General features: G+C 39.1%; 1 protein-coding gene across 3 annotated transcripts in view; it reads left to right on the forward strand.

Moving 5' to 3' along the window:
* Positions 1–20,903, forward strand: part of HELZ (helicase with zinc finger) — a 139,442-nt gene that overhangs the window by 55,709 nt on the left and 62,830 nt on the right. For 2 of the 3 annotated variants that reach the window (XM_034789686.1, XM_034789688.1), the window contains 3 exons: positions 2,317–2,447; positions 7,065–7,244; positions 7,782–7,886. In XM_034789686.1, the coding sequence (XP_034645577.1) occupies positions 2,317–2,447; positions 7,065–7,244; positions 7,782–7,886 (416 nt within the window). The remainder of the gene's footprint in view (positions 1–2,316; positions 2,448–7,064; positions 7,245–7,781; positions 7,887–20,903) is intronic. The other variant, XM_034789687.1, reaches the window with a different exon arrangement.

Below are 20,903 nucleotides of genomic sequence, written 5' to 3' on the forward strand. Positions count from 1 at the left end.
CTGCTCTGTTGCCTTTAGTAGACTTACACCACTTAAACCAGGGCTGGATTTGGCTTTTTTAGTAAATATTGGTATTGTTCATATTACTGTTCACATATTGCCCTACAAGAGCGTAGTGCTTAAAACAGATTCAACGGATTCCAGCCCCAATGAGCTTTCATTGTTAAGAGCCTAAGCTTGCATGCCCTAAATTGGAGTAATTGAAACATTCACAGTTGAGTTTGCAAGATTGGGCCCTAAATTATGAAGTGATTTCACAAGCAATTACTAACTCTGGGATATAGCAGCTAATGAAGGATGAGGGTTACAGCAATAAGGTCACACTGTACTGTTAGTTGCTGATGCCTGCATTAGAGAAGTTCTGAGGTTTGGTTTTGACTGGGTTTTTATTCCACGTGAGATAGCATGTTATTAATTCAGAGGAATGATCGACCATTTTTTTTTTTTTAGTGCTCAAATTGCTGTTTTGATTGTCACAAAGGATTTTTAATGTAACAGTTAGGAGGGTTTTTTACTTAGTATAGATTCCATGTCATCTTAATTGGTGAACACGATGTTATCGTCTCAATTTCTGGTACTTCTTTACATTTAGAATTTTCAGTTTGGTCTTTTGAGAAACTTCCAGCAAAGACAGATTTTTATAAATGCCATCTGATTGATTGATGCCAGTTGAACTTTCTGGCTGTTGTTAATCAGGTGTAACAATATTTACCATTTGATATCAGAGAGATTAAGCAATAGGATGGTCAAATATTATTGAGTTGTTAGAGTAGGGGTTGAGAGTTAATAGATCTGGGACCAAATTTTCTAATGTAGTTGCATGGGTATAAATTTAGAGTGACTCCATTGACCTCTGTGGAATTTCTCCAGATTTACACTGGGGTACCTTAACTTGGAGTTTGACCCTTAATTTCTGTTTTCAGCTCTGCTGCAGACTTGACGTGCTGTCTTGAGCAAGTCATCACTCAGTCTCTCCATTTTCCCATCTATAAAATGGGGAAGGTAGTACTTAACACACTTTTGTAAAGTTCTTTCAGATCCTTGAGTGAAGGTTGCCATAGAAGTACAAGTGTTATTAGTGCATGTTCCAGTCAGTATGTTTCTTGAGGAGTGCCCTTCTGTATAGGTTGAAATATGTTGACCATCAGTGTTGTCATGTTGGCCAACACACACACATCTTGTAGTAAACCCCCATGAATGCTCTTATTGTCTAATCACTAAATGCTAACTGAAGTTGTCCTAAGTGATTACATGACTATTTGCTTGTTACTATACTATGAAAAGCTGTGCTTCCACATTGGGTAAGAATCGCAGCAACTATGGATTTATTTGTTCTCTTCTATCTGTGTGGTTTTGTGTCAAATTATTTCTATAGATTTCTGTTTTAATCAACATTTAATTCTTCTGTTCAGTACTTTCATCAGGACCATTTGTTTCTGGAGAGATTAATACATGTAAAATTAAAGCTGTGTAGATTATAGTCTGAGTGGATCATTTTCATGAATTGTTTCCCCTTAAAAGCAGCTTTTATCCATTTCTGTAATTAAAATGTATCTCTTTATCTTTGCTTCTTTAGTAATGCAATTGTATAAATTCATTTTACCATTCATTGCTTAATTCTGGGTTTAATCACGGATGCCAACATGCTATGCTACCATTTCTGGCTTTGTACCAAGATTTTGTTGTCATCATTCTTTATTTATTAACATGAAAACCCCAGTAATTGGAAAGAAAGAAAATGATTATATTAGTATGCAACTAATCTCAGAAATCCATCTTTGCAAAGATTGTGAGGTATCTTGGAAGTCTTTATAGTACAATGTAGTCAACAAATTTATACTTTGAGAATGATTGATTGGGTACAGAGAGTATTTGGGTTTTGCCTCTCTTGGCAATATGTCATACAAGGCCATCTACTGATCCACGAAAATTTCTGACCAGGTCAAAGTTCCAGAGTAGGTTTCTGTAACCTGTCTTTCAGTTTCTCTTTTCAAATACAGTTTAAAAATATTCTTCTAAGATGGTCCTTTCTAGTTCTGCAAGAAATTACTGAATTATTTCTAAAAGTACGATGAAATCCTTTCATAGTAGTCAAACGCACAAATTATACTACAAAGAAATCATATGTTTCTCTGTGATTGTTCAAAATGGGCTTAAGCAAGTTAACTTTATTATAAATCTTTTGATCTGATAATGCTTGCTTGAGTTTTTCTGAAGTTCGGTATAATTTATTGAAAGATAAAATTGAAGTAAAAAAAGTCCTCTTAATTAAATATTTTCTGGTACATCTATTCATTCATTCATTTTGTACTGTAGGTTGAACTTCAGTTTCAGTTAAATCGCTTACCCCTCTGTGAAATGCATTATGCCTTGGACAGGATCAAGGACAACAGTATTTTGTTTCCAGATGTCCGCATGACTCCCACCATACCCTGGAGCCCCAACAGGTACAAAAATACAAACACTTTCATATCAAAGATGGTATGTTAATTCTGTTTTGAATTCCTTATAACTGATGACTCAGATACACTTCCTGTTTAAGGGTACATCTTTGTTCTTCATTAATGTTAAAGGTGGTTCAGGGAAGGGAGTTGAACTGCTTTAAACAGAAAATGAAAACAGACTCTTGTAGGATTAGGACTGGTAGGTGGCTTTTCCCTGTTCTCCCCAAAGTAGACCTGTACTGCAATTACATTGTAGCTTTAGAAGACTGAAGCATATTATTATTATTTCCTATTTCTTTAGCCCTATGCTGAAAGTGTGGATGGTGCTTTATAGAGAAATAAAAGTACAGGTTCCTGTCCCAAGGGGCTTACAGTATACTGGCCTAAACTTGCAAATTTGCACTTGCATGAGTAGTCCTAGAAACTTGGTAATGGCATTACTTATGTGAGTTTTCAGGATCAGGCCCAAAGTTACATGTGGCACTGCAGTGTCTGACCAACAAAGATGTGATCATAAGTATGGGAAGCACCAGCACCGCACTGCCAAACTGTTGTGAGATCTTCTGTGTCCTCATCTTGTTGGTTGCTTTTCTGAAATGTAAAATCTGTAGATTGTATTAATAGTTTTGAGGGAGCTAAATCTGGCACAAGTGCAGGAGTGGTAGAGTCAAGGTCAGATGAGAATGATAACTGAAAGAAGTGACTCTTATGCAGGGACCTGATGGTGGCAAAGTGAAGCTTTGTGCCTCATAGACTTTAAGGCCGGAAGGGACCATCTTGATCTTCTAGTCTCATGATTACACATTGCAGGCCAGAGAACCTTGCCCACCCACTCCTGTAGTAGACCCATAACCTCTTGCTGAATTACTGAAGTCCTCAAATCATGATTTAAAGACTTGAAGGTACAGAGAATCCACCATATACTAGTTTAAACCTGCAAGTGACTTGTGCCCCATGCTGCAGAGGAAGGCAAAAAAACCCCAGGGACTCTGCCAATCTGACCCAGGGGAAAATTCCTTCCCAGCCCCAAATATGGCGGTCATTTGGACCCTGAGCATAGGACCAAAGGATTATGGTAGATATTCTAGGTGTAGGGGGAGAGGTGAAAAAAGTCATGAAGTTACTCTAGTAAGACTAAGACCTGGGAAGTGATGAGGCATGCCAATTGATGGTATTCAGCATGAACAGGAGAGGAGTTGTTCAGAACCTTGAAGACAAGAATGAAGAGTGTGATTGTGATGGAGAGTAGATCAGAAGCTCGCCCATGTATTCAAGGACGGGAACGACATGGCCAGAAGATGATGTTAGCTGCAGCCTGTTGGATAACTAGAGTGCAGTGATGTGAAGAATGGGGAAACCAGAGAAGACAATGGGTGGTTGTAGTAGTACAGGTGAGAGATGATTGGTGCAGGGACCGAGGCTTTAGTTGTAGAGATAGAAATAGATGGATTTGGGAGAGAGCCTGCTACAAAGGCTACTAAAGTCAAAGGAATCTTTCCACTGACTTCACTGAGCTTTGGATCAGGCCCATAAAGAACAGAAAGAATTTAGCAACAAGTCTTGATGTGGGAGAAGAGGAAAGAGAAAAGGCAGAAATGTAATTAAGATAAAATTTTCCATTTTCCATATTTTTTGTTAAGAATCTTTATGCCATCTGTAACAGAAACTAAACCACTGTTCTGCTCTTAAGTTAGTCTTTAGATTGCTAGTATATGCAAACGATTTGATTACGTTTAACAAATTTGCTATAAGTAAATATTGGAAACATTATTGATGTCAAGCAGCTGTCTGTCATCAAGCACTATGTAAATTAGTTCTACCAATAAAACAACATCTATGCAGCACAATGTGAATTCTATTCAGAACATAGTAATAAAATATTTCATTCAGAATGTATATTTGTTTCATTTTGTTGTAAAGATCATCATCAGCAACAGAGTGACCTGACTGCCTGATAATAATTCCAAACTTAAGATTCTAATACGCCACAGCTCCTGACTCAGGGCTTATGAACAGTCTCTCACTTAAAATGATATTACATTTTTTGTCCTCCATCTCAGAGATTAAATTTTGTAAACTCTAAAACCAGAGTAGCTGAAGGATAAAAGGTGAAATTAATTAGAAGTGATGTGAAGCAGCATGGGTCTCAAAAAGGCTATTAAATGGACTTTTGGACTAAACACTGATTTGCCACAGATAACAGTCCATGAATTTTTTGGCAAATTAATGAAGAAAATTAATTTTTGCGAATTAAGCAAAAACAATCATCAAAATTGAAGGTTTTGAGTACCTTTATTGAAATATTTTTTTTGAAAAAAATAATTATTTCTGAGTGGAAAGAGTGTTAGTATGAATTCATACACAATCATGTTGACACTTGGTTTTTGGCTTCTTTTCCCAGCACTGCATACTTCCATTGTTTCTTACGTTGGAGGACATTTTCAAAGACATACATGGTATGTAGGCACCCATTTCTCAGTCAGTAGGAATTCGGTGCTCAACTGCCACTTGTGCCTTTAAAAATCTCTCCCTATATCTCTGTGGTACATTGTCTCTAAAGCTCACGTGAGATGGTCAGGGAATGAAACAATGGGACCAGATTTGAATTTTGAGGACATGTTGTGCATTGCCACTTACAGTTAAGAAGAAAAAAAACCTGTTGTTGCACTTGTACAGTAGGAAAATTTCAAGATATGCTATGCTGTGTGCCACTTAATGGAGACTGTAATCCAGCTCAAAGTTTTTGCATTCAGTCTAAAGAGAGACTTGACTACTGAATTGTTAATGCAGTTTGTAAGATACTATTCTCAAACTATTGTTAAGGTTTCAGGAATTGCTGTAAAATAGCAAATGTGCATCATATCATTTTCCGTCTGATTTGTGACTATTTATTGTTGGTGAAGATACACGAATCAGAAAGAAAATGGCTCTATTTTTGGATACAAGGCCAGCATACTTTGATAGCATAAATCAGAGCATACTTGTGACATCAGTATTTATAACATGAGAAAATATTTTTTTATGGTGGGTAATCCATTTTTATGTACTTGTTACGTAGCAAGCTTTCACCTACTGCATTGATTGTATATATGTAAGTGTAATGCTGGAACTTTTTGTTTATCTGTGATATGGTCATTAAGGCTGGCTTTATTTTGAAACATTTTGATTTTTCTTCTTTTCTTACAGTTAATTTTTAAAGGTTTTTTCCTGTTTTTTAACAAAATATAAAGTTACAGTTCAAAGACCTTATTTTTTCTTTCATCATAAATGATCTTATCCATTTATATCATTATAAAATACTTTTTCTTGTTGGTGTAATTTTGTTAAGTAGTCCACACTTTTATCAGACTTCTTTGATTTCTGTGGGCTAACTGTTATGGATCTTTATTCAGGGAGGATTTAATTACTTTGGCCTAAATATTATATAAGTTAGTAGAGTCATGTCAGAGGTGAATTTGGCCCAGTATCTTTATCTTTCTAGTGCAGAATTTTTCTGACATGCTCTGGGGGACCAGATGCTCCACTTGTGTAAATAATTGCAGCTCAACTGAAGTCAATGGAGTTATGACAATTTACACCAGAGGATCTGGCCTATGTTATCTTTTCTTGACTGACTCAAACTGTCTTCGCCTGTAGTTTTTCTATTTTTTACATCCTATCATCTTTCCACTAGTTCTTAGGTTCTTCAGTCATCTAGTTGTCCATAGCAGTCTTATGAGTTAGGAATTCAATTAATTCCCTCTTGGTTTTACCCCATACCACTACCCAACACAAGTTTTCCAGGCCCAGAAGAATTATAATGTAAGTAGCAAGACAGATCACATTACAAAAGTATGGCCATATGTGCAAAGTGACAGGTGTTTCTTACTATGTATACCTACTTTTAAATCTGTCAGTGAGAATATTAAAAACTGCATATAGAAATCCTTAGCCTCTTATGTTCATTGGAACTTTCCTAAAGTAACTTCCTGTTTAAATGCTGATACCCTTAACCCAGTTATAGTACCAGTACTTTTTTTTTAGACTTCAGATGCTTTTTTCTTATGGTAAAGAATGATAGTGAAGAAAAGCCTTCAATTAACTGGGTAGCTGTAAGTTCTCTGGGTTATTTTTTTGCAGTTCTTCTTAGTTCAGCTATACCAAGCTTGCATGTCTGTATTTGATCATACATAATGGTGACTTGTTTAAATTGATACCATGCATAATTCTACTGAAAACATGGTTAATAAGTATTGTTTGACTGATTAATGACAATAGAAGATGTAGTTTGTGTGTCCGTTTAATTATATTGTCTTTGTGGTGGTGAAGTGCATACTGTATCTAAAATGTATACTCCAGAGGTTAATTATTATCAGTTTAGCCAATGTAAGTCATGCAATGGTTAGTCTGCTTTTGAGTAATTTACTGATTTATCATGAACTTTAACAGAGCTTTGTGATAACAGCATGTGGTTGTTTAGTTGTTGGAATACCGTATGATTTTGTTAAACTGCCTCAAAATGATACAGTTGATAACGTAGTATTTTTAATTGAAGTCTTTTTTTATATGCTATACAGTTTTATTTCTAATTGACTTTAGATTGCTGCTGCTTGTACAAACAGTCTTGCTTTCTTTGTACAGACAATGGGATGAGCAGTTGGACCCTCGACTAAATGCAAAGCAGAAAGAGGCTGTTCTGGCTATCACAACTCCACTTTCGATACAACTGCCTCCTGTTCTTATCATCGGTCCCTATGGGACAGGCAAAACATTCACTCTGGCTCAGGCAGTCAAGCACATACTCCAACAGCAGGATACTAGGTGAGCTGGGACATGAGAGAGAGAGCAACATAGTTTATTAGAAATGAAATGCCTCTTTTTTTACTTAAATGCAAGTGAAAGTTAGACATACAGAATTTCCATCCATCTCAAAAAAACCCCATCCATCATTGTTTTGAATAGATATTAAGAAAGTAATGTTATAGTCTTAAAATATATTCTCCCATTTAGAAAAAAACATCAGTACAATTGGCATGATGTAGAATAAATGCCATTCACTTGATGTGGAAAGCTGTGGGGTGTGTCAGACAATAAAGGCTGTGTTTTATTTAAGATCTAGGTTAGATTAATAATCACAAAATACTTTTTAAAAGTTGTATTTAAAGTTTAAATCTTTTCCTATCTGAAAAAGTGAGTTAAGGGGCTTCATTGAATTATGAAACTTGGGCTAGGCCAATGACTAGTTTCATTGAGGGAAATGTGCAGGAAGATGGCCACTGTTCCCTTTTTTTGGTATTCTACTGCTTTGAATTGTTTTCTGTTTCTTCATTGCTTTTTTATTTGCACCATTTATTCCAGCAGGATTCTCATTTGCACCCATTCTAATAGTGCTGCTGATCTCTACATAAAGGATTATTTACATCCATATGTAGAAGCAGGCAATCCCCAGGCGAGACCTCTCAGGTATTCTTTAAGGTTTATTATGTCTCTATAAAATACTATTCTTAAGAAAAGATGTCTATAAAAAAAGTTTAAAGAACTGTTAACACTTAAAAGCACATTGGCATGTAACAGCAGTGCTTTAAACAGTGCCGTCTGTTTAAAAGGAATATGGATAAAATGGAAAGTGAAGCATATTGTCAATGTGATTTTGTTTCATGTGTTAAAGATAAAGACATCCTTTTTTAAGCTTTTATTATTTCTATTGATAAATGTGTCTTTCCTAGCTGAGCAAACTTTTGATATGCTCCTCTAAAAGCTACTATGATAAAATAAAATGGAGATTAATTGGATTGTACTTTGAAAAAGATTTTGGCACACCTTTACCATGGTAATTTGGAAACTGGGGCTACTCACATGGCTTTTTGAAGCAATCTCTTGATGTCATAGAAGCTGTATATTTAGAGAATCATGTGAAATTAGTTTGGCCTCTTTTAAAAGGGCAGTTTGAAGTAATTTGTATATGTGAATAAATGTGCTTGACATGGATGTCTTCTGGGAACTAGCTAAGGAAAAAATATGGGGAAGAGGATTTAAACTTACAATAAGACAATGAGGAGGAATTCAGTTATTGGCAGAGGAAAGTCCTTTGGAAGATTTTGCTAAGTGATCATGCTGTATAATATACTGCCAGTGTGGTATATTTTCATCTAAAAGTGTGGGAATTTATGTGCATGATTCTCTGAGCATCAAGATGTGAATACACCATATTAACTTGCATTTTACCTTACATTAAGTTGCTACTATCTAACTTCTAAACTGTGCAACCTCATTGAAGTCATTAGGGTTGTGCAGAGGGGGCCAGATCCACACCGGGTGTGAATTGTCATAGCTCTGTTGACATTGTTTCAGTTACAACAATTTACACAAATTGAGAATCTGGCCCAGGGAGTCTAAATAAAGACAGATGCACATATTTGTTGTGGTTTCTTTTTTAAAGCTACCTCAGAGGCGACTACACCTTAGGAATTTCTTAAAATGCACTTTGTAAAGCACTTTGGGATGAAAGGCATTATATGCATCCTGTACTACTGTTAGTGAGGGGTGGAAGGAAATATTCTCCCTCTTTTCAATGACCATATGTAGTCAGTGAAATGTGATTTTAACATTGTAAAAGAGTGCTGTGTGAGTTGTAAGAACATTCGCTTTATACTATAGGATCCAAATTTTGGCCTCTTTCTGGGCACAGGGCTCCAATTCACTTCCCATTCAACTTTGCAGTCCTACTCTCAAAAGTATATGTCAGTTGGTGGAAAAAAAATTTATATTTTTCATGGTAAAGTTAATACACGACTCTTTCAAGAGGCAATTTTATTTTCTTTCAACTGCAATTCAAATATTACTTTTTATAAAAAGTCATTAAACATTTTAATTTGAATATAATTGGCCCTAGGTTTTGATTCCTTCAGAAAGTGTTGCTGTAGTTTGTAAGTGAGATTATACAAATAATTATTTTCCTCCTGTGGTAATTTCCCACTTTTTAAAAAATGAAAGCAGCACAAATTTTCCTTTTTTTTTTTTTGGCGTTTATACATTTCTTGACTTCTTTAAAAACATTTGCTTTTAAAAAGTACTATAGGTTGTTAAGCAGCTAATTGTGAAAATCAGCATAATTAAATAGAAGGGGTGTTATAGCATCGGTAGTTGCACTGGAATGAAAGAGACAGCTATTCCAGACTCCCAAAATAAAACCCAATTAGTCGTATCACTAAAGTTACTGTCCTTGTCGAAGAGGAGCATGTTTTCTGGGTCACATTCACTACACAGTTGGATATTTAAGAAGCTAGATTGTGAAATCTCTAATCATAGCAGAAGCCAACACTGAAACATCATAAGTGGTTGTGGACTTTCCCCTGGAATTATCTTGCTATCAGGCTGCTGTTCAGTTTGGTAGCCTTAAAATTCCACTCATTCCTCAGGAGTATCTATTTTAAGAGGAGTTCAGTGGAATTCACCCTGGTGGGCAAGAAATTGCCTGCAGTACACATGGAATGTTCTGATGCGAGACTTTATACAGACCATTGTGAATGGTTTAATTTTCAGTTGCTTTGGATACTGATAAGTGTACTTCTTTGGTAGAAGAACATGCATCTTGCTTGACCCATACAAACATAAGGACCACATTCAGCTGTTGTGCTTTGCAAGAAATCAAAAGACTATCTACAATTTTTTGAGGGCTTCTATGCCATGAGTGAGCTTCTATAGCTCAAAAGATGAACACATTTTTTTGGTGTTTGGCCTTAACGTACATGTGGTGTTAAGAGTTGTAATAGGCATAAGTACTTGCAGACTAACCTGGGCCGTCCTTACCCATACGCAAAGTACACAGCTGCGTAGGGCACCAGGATATGTGGGGCACCAAATTTCCTGGTGCCCTGCGCAGCGGCGTGCTGCTCCAGCCCCTGCTCCGGCTCTTCCTCAGGGCCCCTGCCCCTGCTCCGCCCCACCCTGCCTCTTCCCTACCCCAGCCCCGCCTCTTCCAGCCCCGCCCCCACTCCCCTGAGCTCTGCAACAGGGCCGGGGCTGCACTCACTGGCGGCAGGAGTGCAGTGATCCAGCCCCAGCCGTGCTGCTGGTGAGTGCTTGGGGGTGGTTCCCCCCTGTCCCCCAAGCCAGCCCCCACCCCTGTAGAGGCCTGGGGCCCGCTCCTTCCCCCCCATGGAGGCCTGGGGCCCACTCCTCATCTCTCCCGCAGCCCCCCCACTCCCCGCCGCAGAGGCCTGTCCCCCGTTCCCCCCCCATGGGGGGGCTGCGTAGGGCCCCAGAATAGCTAGGGACGGCCCTGAGACTAAGTGCCTGTCAAAGTCAATGCATAGGAGCTAAAAATAGTAATGCTAATCGGCTCCCTAAAGTTGTCATTTGCACTTGCATACCCGTGGCATTCAAGTTCCACCTACCGTGCAAACTGTTTTATTTTAATTTATTTAAACTCTTGGTCTCTGTAGAAAACTGGCCAAATCCCAATGTTCTAAATATATTACACACACACATGTTTTTATATTTAATTTTTGCTTGGGGAAGTGGGTATTGTGAAAAATAAATTGGCTTAGTGGATAGAGCATTGGACTGGTACTCAGGAAACCTGGTTTCTATTTCTAACTCTGCCACTAGACTGCTCGATGACATTGGGCAAGTCTTTTTACTTCTGTGTCGTTTCCCCATGTATAAAATGGAGATGATGGTACTTACCTTCTTTGTAAAGTGCTTTGAGATCTACTGATGAAAAGTGCTATATAAGTGCTTGATAGTATTATTAGTTATTGTTGTAGTCTGAGATTGTTGGTGATGAAAAAGATTCCTCTGCTCAGAGGAACATTATACAAATTACCAAGCTATTGTTTGTAGTACCATTGGCTTTTGTTGCACAGTAAATTAGTGTTTTGTTATCCAATTACGTGAACTAGTCTAGCATGCAGTTTGTTGTTCACATCTGATAGCTAAAGATGACTGATTTTTAATAATTGATATGAATCTCTGAGTTAAATGATTGCTAAATGATTGTATTCTTAGACAGTTATTACAGATTATGAAATCTATCTCTGACAGTTTAATAGCTGAATAGTGTCGAAACGGGATGGGACGTATTTCACCATTACCAGTGGGATTTCACCTAGTTTTCTGGTGTGGCAAAAGAATTCTGGGCTATAGCCTCTGAGATGGACTGTTGCCTTTCTGTGGAAACCCTGTGGAGAGGTTTTGCATCCATCAGTGAAGGGGTTGATTAATGCTTACTTTCAGGAGGGCAAGGTGCCAGCAGTTAAGCCCGCAGTGGTTAGGCCCGTATTTAAGAAGCTATCACTTGATATTATTATTCTTGTCAGTTACTGCCCAGTCTTGAATATTTGCTTTTTTGGGGAAGGTTATTGAGACATTTTTGATGAGACAACTTTAGCTTTGACTCTTCATATTTCCTTGAGTTCCTTTCATCTGTTTTTAGAGCTTGGCATGGCACAAAGAAATCATTTTATTTCGTTGGTGGATGATCCCATTCTAGCATTGAGAAAGGTCAAGTGTCTGTACCAAGTATATTGGATCTGTCAGGTGTCTTTTATATTATTGATCATGAGGTGTTTTGTTGATCAGTCTGGATAGGAGGGGCTGTTCTTCAGTCGTTAAGATAATTGCCCCACCAGCAGTACATTTTATGTTTTCATAACTACTCTAATTAGAGTAAAGAAAACTTTGCTTGCTTGCTTTTATTCTGTCTGTCATGATGAAAGTTTTCAATTAAAATCGTTGCCATTAGTTTAAGTAGTGCCATAAGCCTTTTTCTATATTCTAGGAAAATATCAGGTGGAGCAGAATCAGTTGTCAAGGCAGGAAATGGTACACTTATAGTGATTGATGTGTTTATAGATGACTGAACAGTTTGCTTTAGGGTCCCCAGAGTACAAGGCTTCAGGAGATATAAAATTTATAAAAATAAATCCTTCAGAGCAATTCCATAGAATCCGAATTAAAACAAACATCGACTGTGCTAGAGAACAGGTCATTTACATAATTGGTTATAAGCAATAAGGAGAACATTAGCAAGCTAAAACAAAAAAATCATGCTAAACAATACGCAACACCCATTAGCATTCTGTTCCCCGGAGTTACCTTTAGCTCTGCATGTTAAATGGATGTTAAACATTCTCACTGATTAATATACAGATGATAATGTGATTTCAGATTAATTTTACAGTGAATACAATTTTATATTAAAGACATCACCTTACATTAATGTAATACTAAGTTTACACTGGGAACTGCTAGACTAGACCCCTGCACTAGTGTGGAGTCCCATTGACTTCTGCCTTAAACACTGAAATGTTAGGATGTGCAAAATTGAGGCTCTCTTAATAACCTTAGCTCACCAATGTTAGCTATGTAGGGGGGCAGTTTTATTCATGCAACTTCACTGCAGAGATAACTCAAGTTATAGCTTGAGCCCCTCCCCCAAAACCTTTGCTTTGAGTCTGGTGCTTTTAACTTGAAGTAGCGGCCAATTAGTGGGATAGACTACAGCTCGACTGAGCACAACTCATTACCTGCTAGAACAGTCACTCTTTGCGGCTCGAGTCTTATTTTGGAGTGTGGCTCCTCTCACTCAAGCTAGGCTTACTCAAGAGGAGTTAACTGGAGCATAGATAACTTACATTAACTTCATAGCAAAGATGTAGCCTCAGTCATTTGTAGCTGAATTTGTGTATCAAAGGTCAGAATTGTGCCCATTGTACATTAGCCCCTTGTATAAAATACATATTTTAAAAATAACTAATGAGCTGGAATATTCCATATGTGTAGGGTAGGTGAGTTAAGATGACTATGAGAGCCTAAGTTTTGTTTTTCCTTCCTGAGTTTGAGTGTTAAAAATTGTAGCTTGAGTTTTAGACTGTACCGATCTGCCTTTAATTTCCCAATTGTTTAAATGGAAAAAAAATTAAAGAACTCATCCCTCTACTGGTTTTGCTTTGTACTGTCACAGTTACAAAGACAAAAATGTAAAGAGCTGAGACCAAGCATGGGAAATTGTAGCTCAGGATGGAATTTTTTTTCAGGAAGTTATGAGGTGATAGCAAGCGTTTATATTAGAAATGTCAGCATAACTTTAAGTATAGTTTTCAGTATGAAATGAATTCTGTAATAATCCCATTCCACACCAATTTTGCACTCTTTGTTACACCTTTAAAGTAAAGAATAAATAGGTTTGTTCAATGTGATATGGAGGCAGAGAGATGTTGTAGGTAGGGCAGCATGATTTGGGAAGCTGTGGAGGAAAGAGATGAGAAAATAATATGGTAAGGGAAATACTGTTTAATGATATATTCAGAAAGCCTCTGTAGGAGGGATCTATAGGAATGTGAAGGAATTTGGATGTAATTATGTGTGAGAATGAGAGAAAACTGAATAACACGATATTTTAGGTAGAAACAGATTGTGCATTATGGTCGAACCTGCTCTGACTTGAAGTAGATCCTTCAATCCCCTGTTGGAGCTCAGAGGATTTCTTTTCCTCTCTCTTCTCTCTGATATCGTTTGTGTCCATCTTTTCAGCTGTGGAGGTTGGACATGCTCTTTCTGGAGATTTTTGGCATTGGTGGAGCGTAGGCTAAAGGGGTCACTAATAGAAATTTACTCATCTGCTGATTTCCTTTCTTCCATATAATCTCTTCTCTAATCTTCAGAGACAGAGGGCAGCTTCAGTGCTTTCACACCTGTGATGCGAAGACTGTTGGGTTTGCCTGCTTAGCAAGCCACCAACAGAATTTTTCCAAAGGAGTCTGGCGGGAGTGGGTGAACAAATATTTGTAGTCCTTGGAGGGTACAAAGTACTCTCTCGACTCCTTTAGCTGTAGGAGCCAGAGAGGATAGTTTTTGCCAGAGAGTTTTTGTGTTCTCCTGTATGGTCTTCATCAGGGGAAGGGCCACCGTGGTGGGTCCTGCGGGGATAAAATGTCCACCATTGGTTTGACACGTTGGTGACCTCTTCGATCTGCATCCCGAGGTTCGGAGCGACCCACCTCAGAAGTTCAAGGTGTGCTCTGCTGTCAGGAAGGGGAGGCCCCGCAGATGTTCCTGCCACTGCCTCATCTGGAGACAATGATGAGGAGCCCCGAACATGGAAGGGCCCCTCCGGCCCCTCAAAACGCTGCAGATCCGCCCCCAAATTGGAGTCCTCCTCAGTGCCGGCTATGGTACCGAGCGCAGCACCGGGCACAGTACCTTCCATGGTATTGATCGTAGCTGCTGTGCCGGGCTCAGTGCCGGGCGCGGTGCCGGCTCTGCTGGCCGTGCCGGCACTGGCCCTGCTGTCAGTGCTGGGCACAGTACCAATTGTGGCGGTAGTGGTGGCTGATGCTCGGGAGAGATCCCTGGCCCTAGACACAGTTCTTCTCTCAGAAGCGACCGAAAAGGTGCATTCCGAGGCGGACCCCTGGGACTGGAGGTAAGCCCACGGGGTCCAGAAAGGCCACTGAGTTGGCATCTGAATCGGTTCTTGCCACAGTACCGGGGAGAAAGTTTGAGTCATCCCTGTTGTCTGGGAGTGCTGGTGGCTACGGTTCCAGCTTCTCCGAGGACACCTATGAGTCCATGACCGATTCGGACTCCGATGAGTCCGCACGCAGAGACCATGGTGGCGCCGCACGTCGGTGCCAGGATCGGTGCTGAGCCGATGGAGACCATTGCAGAGTTATAGCCGGCTTGCCCCTGGACTGCACCGGTGGCCTCTGTGTCATTTGGGGAAAGTTACTGGCAAAAGATGGAGTCTTAGATCACGTGTCCTTTTCGTGTCCTTTTCATGTCCTTACATGCCCTGCTGCATCGTGGGGCAGCTGTTGCCTCAGTGCTCTACGAAACGTCTGCTGGAGGGGCTCACTGGGTGGATTGAATCTCTTCAGTGGCCCAACACAGGAATGGCTGGTCTGGATGTAAATTTGCCTTGTGGGTGTCACGCAAGAACAAAACAAAACACATAGCCAATATTCATGACTTCACATACAATGATGATACACGTATTTTAACAAGGTAGTCATACTTAACAGATTATACCTTACATGACATATTTCATACAAGATTTATTGCCATTTTGTAACATTGGTGACTGAATTAGTGCAACTAGTTATCTTCCATTTTATACAGCATCACAGCTTATTTTTACCTCTGGGTTGAAGCTGTCCATAATGAGACTATTCAGGGTTCTCTGGGTGACGAATTCTGCTTTCTGGAATAAAGAGGTGTGAATCAGCGTATTCTCCCACGGGGTTAGATGTGCATAGGCTTTTCGCGTAGTCACTAAACCAAAGAACAGAAGAGGGGTTGATGGGGAGTGACTAGGATTTAAATTCGAGATCCTCTTATGTGAAGGGGACATGAAAGAGCAGCAGGACTCAGTGATAGGGATGTGAAATGACAGCCAGTTCTATTGAGATTAGGAAATCTCCCAGGTGTATTGCAGCAAAGGCTGAAACAGATGTTTCTATCTGGGAGTTTTGTTATTTTTTTTTAGTTTTTCTTCTGCTGGCATTGAGCTGCGTTAGGTTTAATAGTGTTTTGACTTCCCTGTCCTCTTGTGGATGATAAAAAAATATATAGTATAGCCCTGAGAATTTTTCTGGTATTGTACAGACTTTGTGGCCCCCAGAGCAAGAAGGTGACAGAATTCTTGCATAACTCCTATGTTTTTTGTGGGGTTTTGGAGAAGAGAGATTGGATGAAGAATGTTTCGGGTTGTCATGTCACTTCCAGGAAGCATCCATGCTGAACTACTTTCAGGACTTGCTAGTCTCTTTGTGGAGGCTTGCCAGTACAGGAAGAAATTGACAGGTAGTTCCCCACATGCCTATATCCAACCAAAGGCCTTAGCTTGTCATACAGAGGCTTTGAGGGCAGGCAGGCACAGCAGAAGAGCTGGATGACTTTCCCCTGCTGCCATTGTTCCAGTACTTTTTAGGCTTATAGTTGGAATCTCTGGGGCTATGCTTCTGCTGATGCTGGGTCCAAAAGGACTGCTTTGATCTGCATGATTGCTTGAATATCCTCTTAGTAGCCAGTAGAAAGCATTTTTGTTATGCCAGTATTATCAGCCACAACCTTTTCCAAGGTTTCTTTGAATAACATTTGAACCAGAGAATTATGAAGCATGTAGAAACTTAGAATAATCACCAGCATTCCAAGGTTACCGCAGGTGAGTATGACCTAGCCACAGACCTGAGGCCCTTGGCTGTGGCAGAAGAATGCATGATATTCATGGAAGCATTGGGCATAAAAGCAGAGCTAAGATGACATCTTTCACTAGAGAGCCGACATTATTATGCTTAATGGACTTAAAGCCATTGTACCAAGCCATGAAGGTGCTAGCAAAACATGTAGCACCGAAAGTAGCTTACAGGACAGCTGGCAGCCAGTCAGAATCTATTCTCGGGGAGCTCTTTATCTTTCTTTCAATCAAATCCCTTTCAGGGAAAAATGTCCTTCTCACAGGGAATAATCATGCCTGTAGCCAGAGAAATTTCCCGTACATCAGCTTTTCGGACACTGTTTTTGGGGACATGGAATCTTTGGGTTCTTGGCTCTTATAAAATGTAAAAATCTGCCTCTTTAGCTAATTGTCTTTTTCTGGAAATTCCCACTGAGAACTTATCCTAACCTCAAAGGAGGAGTGAAAAGGCAACTGTGAATCTAGTTTGACTTCACACGGGCTCTTGTTCCATACAACCTGAAACAGGCTTAGCTGGTTATATGTGCCAAAGGTGTTGGGTTTTTTTCTCATGGCTGTAGACTTTTCCAGAGGAAAAAAATTTTCTACTTTTGTAGTGTGAGCATTCCTGCTCAGATTTAATAATTCACCTTTTTATTTGTGGGTGATTTTGAAGAAATAAGGGAGAAATTAGGTGCGTTTCAAATTTTTCTCTTTGGTTCCTAGGACTTCCTAGATTTTTAATTTTAACAACTGAAATGAGACTTTTAGGCTTCCCAGCTGCCTTGTACCGGAGGAATTTCAAATGAGAAAAAGCTGACTCCTCCAATTCTGGAGAATGAGAACTGCAGTTCCTTCAAGCGGAGTCCTCTGGAACATGTCCTGAGGGGGAGTGAAGGAGAGGAGAGAGAATTCTGACCAAGAAGTGGGGAGAGATGTTAGCATTCCCTGGTTCAGAAAGGAGATCGACCTTGGATGCTCCAAAGCAGTGCTCATTTACCCTTTCCTATGTAGAAAAGCTGAGAGGATCCTCCTTTCTAAAGCCTGAATTGAAATGAAGTTCCCTTCTGCTTGTCCCAGAGGTTCGTTTCTTGAGGCCTAAACCCCGTTCCTGGCCCATTCACTTAGGTACTTTTGAAAATTTAGCCTAGGTGACTTAGGAGCATCCCCAACGCAACTCATAAGCATGGAGATGGCCTTGAATTTTAATCACACATGGAAGTTAGTTACTTTACAGTTAGCCTGTTGGCCCTGCTCACTCAAACAATTTGATAGAAATTCAGCCACGACAGTATAATGTGGAGGAACAGAAGAAAATAAGCAGGTGAACCTTGAACAGGCATATTGGGCCAAATTCTCTGTTAGTGTAACTCTGAAGCCAATGGAAAGTTAGACTAGCAGAGAATTTGATCCACTCTCTGTACTTTTTATCAGTGTAGACGTCAACAAAAATAAATGCATTTTCTGGAACATACTGGTGTCAGATTAGAAAAATAACTTACATGGATTTCATTGTAATTGCAGGTTGTTTCCAAAATGCTTTTTAAAGTGGCATTAGAAAGTATTGCAACATGTACAGTGCCATATTCTGAAAAGGGATGGATCCCTGCTGTGCGATTTTGCAGGTTTTCTATTATAAAGTACTAGTTGCTTGACAGAGATTGCTGTGTAAATTTTCCATGCTTTTTCAGTTTCATCATGTACTTCCTATGGTTTTCACTGCATGCAGTGTATTCTGGTTCTGTGCAAAGATAGGTCAGCCTGAGCCACAATGTTCAGATTTGAATTTCCTCTTAATTTAGGTGTTTTGTTTGGGTTCTTGACATAATGTGCTTGATATTGGGGCCTGAATTCTCAGCTGGCTGAGGTCAAACCTCCTTTTCCGTGGCCACAGTGTACACCCATATCATTTGCACTTGTAACTTTGCTCAAGCAAAATCAGTTGCAGGCACAAATTTGAGTACCTGCACTTGTTACTGCCTGATAGCACCTGCAGTCAGATACTTACAAGTGCAAGTATTCAAATTCGTGGAATAAAAAAATGTATACTCTAGCTTAACCAGAAGTTGTGGGCTTGATGCAGGAATTACTGGGTGAAATTCTCTTGCCTTTGTTATGCATGTCAGACACTAGATAATCATAATGGGCCCTTCTGCCCTTAAAGTCAAAGAAATTACAGGAGCAGATTTTGCAGACACAAATTGCATCGAAAAAAAAGCCACTATGTTCAAAGTTTGGCGAAGTACTAGTATTGGTTTATATCATGACATTTCCCAGTTTGTCACATCTGTCAGGTATTTACTGCAAGGTAGGTGCACAACTGGTTTCAAACTCAGAGTTGTTATTAATGATTTGCTGTCACACTGAAGGACGCGTCTAGTGGAGTCCTGCAGTGGTCTGTCCTGTGTCTGGCATTATTCAATATTTTCATTAATAATTTTGAGAATGGGGCGGAGAGTATGCTTATAAATTTTGCAGACAACACCAGGCTGAGAGGGATTGCAAGCACTTTGGACGACAGGATTAGAATTCAAAATGATCTTATAAATTGGAGAATTGGTCTGAAATCAACAAGATGAAATTCCATAAAGACAAGGGCAAAGTACAACACTTAGGAAGGAATAGTGAAATATGCAAATACAAAGTGGGGAATAATTTGCTAGGCAGTAGTACTGTAGAAAAGGATCCGAGGGTTTTAGTGGATCACAAATTGAATATGAGTCAACAATGTGAAAAAGTTGTGAAAATATTCTGGAGTGTATTAACAGGAGTGCCTAGTGAAAAACTGGAGAGATAATTATCCTGATCTGCTTGGTACTGTTGAGGCCTCTGGTGGAGTATTGTGTTGCATTTTTGGGTGCCATGCTTTGAGAAAGAAGTGGACAAATTGGAGAGAGTCTAGAGGACAGCACCAAAAATGATAAATGTTTTAGAAAACCTGACCTATGAGGTTAAAAAAAACTTGGCACGTTTATTGGAGGGAAAAGACTGGGGGTGGACCTAATAACAGTCTTCAAATATGTAAAGGGCTGTTATAGAAAGTATAAAGATCAATTGTTCTTCTTGTCCACTGAATGTAGGACAAGAAATAATTGACGTAGTCTGTACCAAAATTAGGTTAGATATTGGGAAGAATTTTCTAACTGTGAAGGATGCTTAAGAACTGGAACTGGTTACCAAAGGAGATTGTGAAATCTCCATCATTGGAAGTTTTTAAGAACGGGTTAGACAAACACCTGTCAGGTATGGTCTAGGAATACTTGGTCCTTCCTTGGCAGGAGGGGGGTGGGGAGGAAGGGGTTGGGGAGAATGCATTCTATGATCTTCAAGGTCCCTTAAAGCCGTATTTTTCTGAGATTCTATGAGCCTTTTCTGCCAGTGGTGAATAATTGCTCTAGGCTACCCTTTTTAATCTCCTAACAAAATAAGAAAATGTAATTGTTGAGCAGAGATACTTTTTGAGATGCTGTCAGCCAACCTGAGTCACGCAAAATTAAATTTGTGTAATAAAAGGCAGTGCGTGGTCTAATAATGTCTAATGACCATTTATTTTGCATTTCAATTGCACCTTTCAGCCAAGATTCTCAAAGTGCTTTACAAACATAAACTCATATGAAACTCAGTAATCCTCACAAATACCTCTACAAAGTGATAGGTAAGGATTATCCCCATTTAACAGACAGGGAAACTGAATCAGAGAGGTGGAGTGAATGGCTTTATTTTACACAGGAGGTCAGTGGCACATCTGGGAATAGAATCTAGGCTCTTACTCTCAGTCCCTTGTTCTGTATTCCCTATGTCTTGTTATACTGAGTATAAAATAGCAGTTGAAATTTTCAGCTTAACAGCTGGTGATAAACTACATATTTATATCATTAGAATGTGTTTTTTTCTATATTCACTAGAGTAAGTCAGGAGTTTAAATCATTTCCTTCTGCATTGATTTCTAGCTTAATTGTGTTTCTGTTTAGTAACTTAATGTCAATTTCAAGTCTTACCCTTTGATGAATAACTAAGTCATTCAGAGTAATGCAATGCATTTGCAGCTCTTTGCATTTCATTCTGTGCTCATTGGCCCATAAGGACATTATCACGTTTGTTTTCATAAACCAAATTTAGAATAGCCTGAGTAATTGTTTTTGTCTTGTTAGATGTAGCGTAATTGAATAGGGTCATTGTAGATATTGTGAGCCCAGTTTTCAAACATGAGTACCTACATAGGATGTCCAAATCCCACATCTTTCAGTCATGTTGATACTTAGGTGCATAAATCCCTGTTTTTTGAATGCCTATATGCTGAT

Source organism: Trachemys scripta, chromosome 14 (assembly GCF_013100865.1).
Source record: "Trachemys scripta elegans isolate TJP31775 chromosome 14, CAS_Tse_1.0, whole genome shotgun sequence".
In the NCBI taxonomy this organism is placed as follows: Eukaryota; Metazoa; Chordata; order Testudines; family Emydidae; genus Trachemys; species Trachemys scripta.